General features: G+C 36.8%; 1 protein-coding gene across 1 annotated transcript in view; it reads left to right on the top strand.

The window, feature by feature from the left end:
* The window catches only part of Atp6ap1l (ATPase, H+ transporting, lysosomal accessory protein 1-like), a 16,892-nt gene that overhangs the window by 1,929 nt on the left and 5,156 nt on the right, over positions 1–9,807 (top strand). The window contains exons 2-5 of the mRNA XM_013015851.1: positions 846–883; positions 1,131–1,192; positions 1,696–1,931; positions 7,012–7,062. Of these exons, the coding sequence (XP_012871305.1) occupies positions 846–883; positions 1,131–1,192; positions 1,696–1,931; positions 7,012–7,062 (387 nt within the window). The remainder of the gene's footprint in view (positions 1–845; positions 884–1,130; positions 1,193–1,695; positions 1,932–7,011; positions 7,063–9,807) is intronic.

Here is a 9,807-nt window from a genome sequence, read left to right as displayed (position 1 = left end):
TGCCTGTACCTGGGCACAGGCACTGTGCCTGAGCTCTTTGGTCAAGGCTAGCACTCTATCACTTTGAGCCATAGCACCACTTCTGTTTTCTGGTATTCAATTGGAAGTAAGAGTCTCAAGGATTTCCTGCCTAGGCTGGCCTTGAACTGAGATCCTCAGATCTCAGCTTTCTGAGTAGCTAGGATTACAGGTGTGAGCCAATGGTGCCCAGCTTTGACATTCTTTTTAGGAAGAAGGGACAATGAAACAAGAAATGAATGCCATATATCTGGAGCAGAGAGAGAGAGAAAAAATGAGGAATGAGCTGGGGACTTACTGAGTATAATGGCAGGAATGTGTTTTTTTGTTCTAGGTAGGGCCATGATGAACCTTCAAATCATTATTAATATGAGCAGTTTTGAGAGGTTATGGCTCTGCTCCTCCTCTCTGAGATGCAGTAAGATGAATATGCACACACACACACACACACACACACATATTTCATCATCATCTTTTTTTTTTTTTATAATGCTGGCACTGGGGCTTGAAGTTAGCATCTGGGTGTGGTCCCTTAGCTTTTTTATTCAAAGCTGGTGCTCTACCACGTGAGTTCACAACTACACTTCTAGCTTTTTGGTGGTTAATTGGAAATAAGATTCTCATGAACTTTCCTGCCTGAGCTGGCTTTGAACTGCGATCCTTAGTTAGATTGTAGTTTCTGTTTATAGGTGTGAGTCACTGGTGCTTGGATATTTTTAAATATCCAGTATTTTTTAAATATCCAAAATATTTTTAAATTCATGTAAAATCTGAATTTTAGATATTTTCCCAGCATTAACTTTCTTTCTTTCTTTTTTCTATTTCAGTTCTCAAACATCTTCAAATAAAGAAGTGGTTGTGAGTGGTAAGACCTGTAATTGCCCTAATGGTTTCTTAGGGGCAGGGAATAAAGATTTATTTGGTGAACTATTTCCTGACCAGTAGTGTTTATATATAGATATCCCTCATGTGAAAAGCATTTAAACTAGTGTTTTCTAAACTATGACCCCAAATAAGTTCAATGCTGATATATTTCACAATGTTTTTATTCAATTACAGTAGAAAATTGGTGACATTTAGACTTGGTACTCATGTCATTAATTATTTGACAGATCAACAGAAAAATGGAGATATGAAACCAGACCAGAATTTCACAATAATACCTATCACACAGGTAGGATATGTTATGAAATTAGTTTGTAATCTGCCCTTAAAAAATGCAAACACTTATCCATTATGTCAGAGCTATTATGAAAATATGAATAATCTATTAATAATTAACATTCTTGCTCAAACTTTGGGTAGAGAAATTTATAGTGATAATTTTTAGTGCTTAAAGTGCTTAATTTTACTTGCTCTTTTCTAGTTTGATTATAATAACTGGTTTTTATAGTTTTTCAGATAGAATCACTATAGTAAGAACATATGTTTCATTATTGGTGAGCTTGGATTGCTGCTCCTCTTAAATAATTTTTCTTTTATCTGACAGTATTTTGTATAAGAGAAACTGGTTCACTTCTTGTTTCTTGTGCTGTACATTTATTGGATTTTAATAAATACACAATCTCTTTGTACATCATTACAGGATACATATTAGACCCTTAGAATTAGGAAGACTTTTCTACTGTGGACAACAAAGAAGATCATCTTTTAACTTTCTTTTATTTGGTTAACTAGGCTCCTAACTACAATCTGAGCAAAGACGGACACTTAGAAAAACAACGTTGGAATGCTTTCAGCCATCATAACCCGGTTAATGTCTCCATTGATGGAATTCCCTGCATTCTCTTCTGGGCCAAAAGAATCATAATTAAATTTAAGAATCAGACCTGGCTGGACCTTGCAGATGAAACACTTAGTGAAAAGACAACAGTGGACACTGGCAACTCACACTGCAGTGATGAAGGTGCCGTGTAAGTGATCTTCAGCCTGAGCAAGCGTTTAGGGTTAACTTGTTATTTCAGAAAAGAAAAGACTACTTTGCTATATGACCCTGACATTCATTCTTTAGGAAATGTTTAATATCTAAATGAAGGAACACTTAATATGTAATGTTAATATAAAAATATATTAATCTAATATTAATATAATATCTAAATAAAATTAAGTTTAAAAAAATGTTTTGGCTGGGTGCTGGTGGCTCACGCCTGTACTCCTAGCTACTCAGCAGTCAGATCTGAGGCTCATGGTTCAAAGCTAGCCTGGGCAGGAATGTCCATGAAACTAATGTTATAATCCCATGACCATCCCAGGGGACCACGAAGAGGCATGGGGGAACAGGAGAAAGATTACTGTAAGGTTTGTTAGAGGTAGGTGCATTCACAGGTAGGTCTGGGCAAAGAGGGAGTGTCCAGCCATCTGGCAGGAACTCCAAGGTAGGGAGGAGCTCAGGTGGGTGGAGCTGAGGACCAGAGGGGGGTGGGGGAGGATATGCTAACAACTCTTTCTTTTTTGGGTCCGGTCATGGGGCCTGAACTCTGGGCCTGGGCGCTGTCCCTCAGCTCTTCAGCTCAAGGCTAGCATTCTACCACTCTACCACTTGAGCCACAGCGCCACTTCCAGCTTTTTTCTTTTTGCTGTGGTGCTGCGGAATCGAACCCAGGGCCTCAGGCATGCAAGGCAAGCACTCTACCACTGAGCCATCTTCCCAGCCCCATGCTAACAACTCTTATCTCCAATTAACCACCAAAAAACTGGAAGTGGTGCTGTGGCTCTAGTGGTAGAGCACTAGCCTTGAGCTGAAGAACTCAGACAGCACCCAGGCCCAGAGTTCAAGCCCCATGACTGCCAATAAATAAATAAAGAAATAAAATAAATAAATGTTTTGTTCTTCCTGGTAATTTTTTTTCTGAACTTTTTAGCTAATTATCATAATAGCCTATGGGAAAGCATTTGTAAATGAGCATTTCCAAACCCATTCAGAGGGGAAAATAGAAATAAAAGGATTTCAGTTTTGGTCTCAATGCCAAATGTTAGTTTTAAATTAATTTTGTCTCAGTATGGAGGAAATAGTATACACATCAGGGTCATATATGTTATAACTGTGTGAAATGAGAAGCTTCACTTAAGCCAGGACAAATGGTTGGCTGTAGGAGGTGTTTCTGAAATTGAAGAACATTGTCTATTTGCAAATAAATCAGGGTACCTTTGAATTATCAAAGTTCAGAGAATTCTTTAGGGAATTTCAAGGTGATAATTAGTTTGGGTTGAGAAAAGTAATTTAAACAAATATCCTTTTTGAGGAACAAATACATTTCTAATGTCTTTCTCTGTTTTCCACTCATCCAAGTAAAATTTGTTTTGGGGGGTATGATTTGTTTTGGTCCATAAGGAAGAACTGTATTGCATGAGCCACCTTTGCAATATTTGTTAATACAATGGATAGTTTTGGAAAATTCTTTGCATTTGTTTTGGTCTGGAATGGATAGAATTCTTTGTAGAAACCATACCATTTTGGGTGTATATGCGTATTTATATTCTTTTTATATTTTATATACTTTGTTTGGAAACATCCTTTTATTCCTGAATTCTCTTATTTAAAAATTCTTGATGCTAGATAAGCATAGATTTTTATTAGTATACATTTAAAAGGCATATTGTGAGTTATTCAGAATAACTATCTTTGAATAAGGATTTAGGGAATTGTAAATACTAACATTCAGAATCCTTCCAGATTTGTTTATCATTTACCACACACACACCTTATCAAAAACCATCAAAGAGATGCCTGTCCTGTTTCTTCTCAGGTTCTAATTAATTCCTACTGGGCTCTTTATTTGTGGTCAGTTGGGTGGGACAGGCTGATTGTCTGGAGATAATCTTGCCTGCCTGTGGTTGACTGGCCCATCTTGATTCCATTTCTTCTGACCCTACGGTATTTGTGGGGAAAATCAGGGCACCACAATGTGTTAGTGGGCGTTGGAGACCTTAGACATCACTGGGAACCTACAGATGGAAGGAATGAAAACTTGGCTGCTATGTAGGCCCAGTTCTGCAAGTGAACTTTATGCTTTTGCAAACCGGACCTGCTTGTCAGATAGAGAGGATGATGTCCATTCACTATAGCTAAGAGGCTTTGCATGTTTCTGTGGATCATGCACTGTGTGAGCTTCTTAGGCCCCATATCTGTCACTCTAAAAACTATTGCACAGGTCCAGCACCCCTGTTCCAGGTGAGGAAATCAAGCCTCAAAGAGCTTACAAAACTTACTGCAATCTCACGTTTGTAACATTATTGATATACAGTGTTGGGGGTCTAAGTTATCTTTTAATTATTTTTGTCAGTAGTGGGGCTTTAACTCAAGGCCTGGTGCTGTGTTTGAGCTCCTTTACTCAAGGCTAGCAGTCTACCACTTCCACTTTTTTGGTGGTTAATTGGAGATAAGAGTCTCAGGGACTTTCAGGGTGGGGCTGGCTTTGAACTGTGATCCTTAGATCCCAGACTGCTTGGGCTACCAGCTCCAGTCTGTACATTATCTTTTCAAATGAAATTGTAGCCTCATCCTTCTAGTCCTATCTTGCAGGATGATGAAGATGAAACAAGGAAATACGTGCAGAGGCACTTTGAGACTTTGTCAAGTGCTATGCAAAGTAGAACTATTTTCTTCCTAACTACAAGTAACAACTATAGTAGAATGAAATGAACCTTACTGACCGAGAGACCTCTTAAGTCTTGCTTATCATAGCACATAAATTAAGAATGGGGAGCACTTGATATTTTGTCTTGGGCACTGCCTGCTCATTCTTCTCAGAGGTGCAGCATACCTGCTCAGGTGAAGGTGTACCAAGGGCAGTCCACATAAAGAGCTTGAGCCCCAGGCTTCCCAGGGGGTGAGAAGGACCAGCCTCAGGCTTTGTGTGGTGGATTAGCAGGAGTTGAGTACCTAGATTAACAAAATGCCTTTTCTCTGCTGGTGAGGAGGAAATCTCAAATTTAAAGGAACCAGATTGGAGGTTGCTGAAAGAATTAATCCAAGCAGAGACACACCATGTAAGGTCAAAAATACAAATGAAAAAAAGATGAGCATATTGTAGCTCTTGGAAATAATGCTCAGGGAGAGGCAAATTTGGCAGACAGATTTGCTATAGAAGTCTTTTTTTAAATAGTGAAAGCCCTGCAAATAGAACATAATCCCAACATCTGTGTGTATTTTGAAGTTAGACAATTATAGTCTGAAATTTTCAGAATCTGTTTTAAATGGTATTTGGAGGAAATTCTAATATATATATATATATATATATATATATATATATATATATATATATTTGTAGGTCTTCTTCCAGGTTGAACATCCTGTGTTTCCAATTATTGGTACAGTGCCTGGAACTCAAAGATCTTCACTGAATGCATGTTCCATTTGTTTTGCTGAAATCAGACCTTCTTTACTATAAGACATAGCCTGTTAATTAGCTGCTGTTGACATCAGGACAGCTGGAACAAAGATTCTTGAGGGTCAGGAGCTTAGACATGGGCAAGCGCTCCATCAAGAGATAGGTCAAAGAGTAGGTGGACTCAGGGACTTTGTTGTAGGGTTGGGATTATTAGCTGGAACGCTAGCTTATGTATGAATAACAAGCTCTTCTGGTTCCTTGGAAGAACTAGAGAAATTTCTGTTAGAATGATTTAAATCTGTGAAAAAGCATGCACTTAAAAATATTTTGCTCTGTTTCTTTTTTTCACCTAGCATAATGGTTTAGAAAATCTTCTGTGTTGTTACACGTATGTTCCTTTACATTATTAGTAGTATTTCCATTGTATGGAAGTACCACAACTTATTTATCCCTCCCTTATTTATAGTTTTTACATAACTTGCCAAATGAATTTATGATCATTCATATATGTCTTTCTCTTGGTTACTAGTCAATATAGGAACAGAAAAGTTAAAACATGTTGTATGACTATGTTTTAACATCTTAAGGAATTGCCACATGGTTTTATAAGTGATTATATAATTTTACCCTTTCTATCAGCATTTTCTGAGAATTGCATACAGTTTTTGTTTTTGAGTCTTTTCTTTTCTTTCTTTCTTTTTTTTTTGATGCTAGTCCTGGGATTTGAACTCAGGGCCTATGGGCTGTCTATTTACTCAAAGCTAGTGCTTTATCACTTGAGGCACAGTTCTACTTCTGGCTTTTTGGTGGTTAATTGAAGATAAGAATCTCACTGACTTTGAACCATGATCCTCAGATCTCAGCCTCCTGAGTAACTAGGATGACAGGCCTGAAACACTGGCATCCAGCTCCATGCAGTTGTTTTATATCTTCACCAATGTGTTTGTGTGGTCAGTGTGAGACTGTAGGGGAAGTATTTTTATGTTTCTGCATTGTTAGTGATTTTTATGTACTTAGCAAATGTTTATCTTTCTTGAAGAGTATTTCTGTTCGAATCTTCTATTTGTAAGTGTTTTTTTTTAAATTGAGTCGTTGAGTTGATTATATTCTGGATAAACTCCTTTGTGTATATAGTTTTGTTTTGTTTTGCTTTTGGTTGGTCCTAGGGCTTGAACTGAGGGCCTGGGCACTGTCCCTGAGATTTTTCACTTGAGGCTAGTGCTTTACCACGTTGAGCCACAGCTCCACCTTTTTTCCCTCATGGACTTTCATGCCCGGGTTGGCTTTGAACTGAGATCCTCAGATCTTAGCCTCCTTAGTAGCTAGGATTACAGGTGTGAGCCACCAATCCCAGGTATGTATATAGCTATTGAACATGTTCTCCTGATTTATGTGTTGCCTATTTTATTTTCTTAACTGTGTCATCCAAAGAACAAATGTTTCTGATTCTAACAAAGTCCAATTTATCAATTTTTAGCTTTGAAGTTTTTCAGGAAATTGTTGCCTGATCTAAGATTACATAAATATTCTTCTGTTTCCTCTATGACTTTTTAGTTTTGGGCATTACATTTAGATCTATGATCTCTTCTAATTAATTTTGGAGTATGGGGTAAAGAGAAAGTCATTCCTATGCTGATAGATTGTATTCTTTCTTGTTTCTTAGATTGTCTCTGAAGTTTGATGAGGCTGAAAATCCCAAAAGTCTTGAAATAAGGTAGGCTGGGTATTACTTTGGAACATTAAGGTATCAATACTTCAGATTATTCTATTTAATCTATTTTCAACACTTCAGATTATTCTATTTAATCTATTTACTCCATGTGTGGAATTGGTACACCAAGCCCCTGCCATGTCAAATGCCATATCAATTTAGCTACACAGAAAACTCCATGACTGTCTGTAGTGGATTCCTATGGGAATGATTTATTTAATTCCTAAAACACCTATGCCCCTCCTCTCTTTAGTGAAGGACTTTGAGCATTTACGATATCCTTTCCCTTGGAAAAAAAATAAAAATAAAGAGCCAAGGACTGAGTCTCTGGTTGAAGTTATTCTTTGTAGTGTTATTCATTGTAATGAATCACACTTACTTTATAATTTTATTCATTAAAAATAAATCACACCTATTTAATTACAATGAGCAGGTCTTTGGAATCTGAATTCCTCAGCAGGAATATAGGCCTACATTTTCCTGTATGTCCAGGTGGAAGGATGAATCTGCCTACAGTGTGATTCCCCCCCCCCCAAGTAGTTGGGAATTATCTTCTTGTAAAAATTGAGGTGTTTTCTTTCTGTAGGCTGTGTGTCTTAGTAGAGACAAACACTTGTCTTCCATATGACTTAGCGAACTGTCAGGGTGTACTGGGGCATTTGTTCCTAAGCCATGCCTCATCAAACACTTCTGCTTTGTGAAAACATGATGAGTCTCTAGAAAAAGAGTCCTATAGCCACATCTGTTTGGGAATGCTTCATACCATGGCTCCTCAGATATTCACAATGCACTTTGTGGCTTTGAATAATTCAGTTCCCTATAATTAACTTCAGGAAGCTTTCTTTCTCAGAGCCCTTGCAAATATGTGCCACCATCTTCCGGAGAAATGTGTGTGTGTGTGTGTGTGTGTGTGTGTGTGTGTGTCTTGGACATGGATTCCAGTCCTTGCCTTTGTTTGGTAAGTTCTGTACTATTGAGCCACATTCCTAGCCTTTCAGAGAAAGTTTATATGAAAATAGAATCCTAGTAGATGACCAGATACATAAACATATCTGATATGGAAATAAGAAATAATTTTTGGTTTATATAGCACTTTCTTTTTCAACTGGAGAGTAACTGTATAATTTTATTCATGATACCAAGGACAATAAAAAACCAACAGCAACAACAGTAATAGCATAGTCTATTAATACCTCATCTGTATCTACTTGAGCTTTCTCATTTAAAAGCACTGAACCTCATATGTAAGGAGTAACCCTTCTGGTCCACAGTGGAAACTTGCTTAATAACATGACATTTGGGCTGCCTTTTTTTGGGAGTCTGCTTCTCTTTTGTCCATTCTACATATTTTTGAATGTCAAAATTCCTCAAATATTTATGTTTATATCCTTGTCTCGGGCTTTGTTTCTGGATAAGCCTAAAATAAGATAACAATCAGAAAATATTTTATTTTATGTATTTTATTTTTATTTTTTATTAATCAGAAAATATTTTATTTTATGTATTTTATTTTTATTTTTTATTGTGAGAATACCATACAAAGGAGTTACAGTTACATGGGCAAGATAATGAGTACATTTCTTATCAAGCATTGTTGCCTCCTCTTTGTTAGAAAATATTGAACTAAAGAAAAGAAATAAAATGAAACTAACCAATAATTCAAGCACCACTTGTAATATCAACTAATATTTTTTCTCTCGTCCTGGATGTACTGTTACCTGTTTATTAAATAAAAAGGAAATAATCATGACATAAGTAAAAACATATATATATTTTCATGGCTAGAGACTATTCTGTTATTCCCTAATGGTGTTATTCCCTAAGGGTCTCAAGTAGAGTTTGATTCCCAGCTTGAAAACTCTACTTTGAGTCTTGCTGCTGTAGTCTTAGACTTCTCATCTGTGAAGTAAGGAAATTATATTCTCTATCTCATAATGCTGTAGTTAACACAAAATGAAATACATATAAATAACCCAGAAAGATGACTGACAAGACTGGTAAGAAAGCAATTTTTACTTTAAAGCACATCTTAATCCTATGTTGATGTCTATTTTTTTCCTTGCACACAGTATGATTCTTTAAAAAAGAGACTTACTGTGCTCTTTTGTGGGGCTTTGTATTGCTCACTTTTCACTTGCTTATTTGCTTTAATACTCACCTGGAAAAGGTGAGTATGAAAATGAGGCTTGGAAAAAATCATATTAAGTGAAGTAAGCCTGGCACAAAGAAACATAGATCCCATGGTTTCCATTTGTAATAATTAGTACATGTCTAGGATAACCCTAGCTGATGAGCAGAATAGCTCAATGGCCATGTACATATGACTATATAAGATGATGCTAAGCAAAATAAACTCCAAGACATGGAAACAAAAGATTTTTCTGTTTTTATTTTTAATGTACTATGTGATTTCTTTGTGTGTGTGTGTGTGTTGTGTTATTTTTTTCTTTTCTTTTTCTTATGGTTGTCGCTGTATTTGATTTTGGTAACCTGGGTATTGTATATCTGAAGTAGGGAAGGGAAGGGGAACAACAGAATGGTGAGACAAAGGACAAGGGGGAACCGATGTAACAGCGATACATGCAAGACAATACGTTGGAAATGATCTGTACAACTTGGTGATGGCTGGAGGGAAAGTGGGAGAAAAACGAGGGAGGGGATAACAAGTTCGACAAGAAATGTGCTTACTACCTTACTTGTATAACTGTACCCATTCTGTACCTCACCTTGACAATAAAATTAGGAAGG

Source organism: Dipodomys ordii, unplaced genomic scaffold (assembly GCF_000151885.1).
Source record: "Dipodomys ordii isolate 6190 unplaced genomic scaffold, Dord_2.0 Scaffold28, whole genome shotgun sequence".
Classification (NCBI taxonomy): domain Eukaryota; kingdom Metazoa; phylum Chordata; class Mammalia; order Rodentia; family Heteromyidae; genus Dipodomys; species Dipodomys ordii.
The sequence above is the reverse complement of the archived record's forward strand: the minus strand, read 5'-3'. Positions and strand labels throughout refer to the sequence as shown.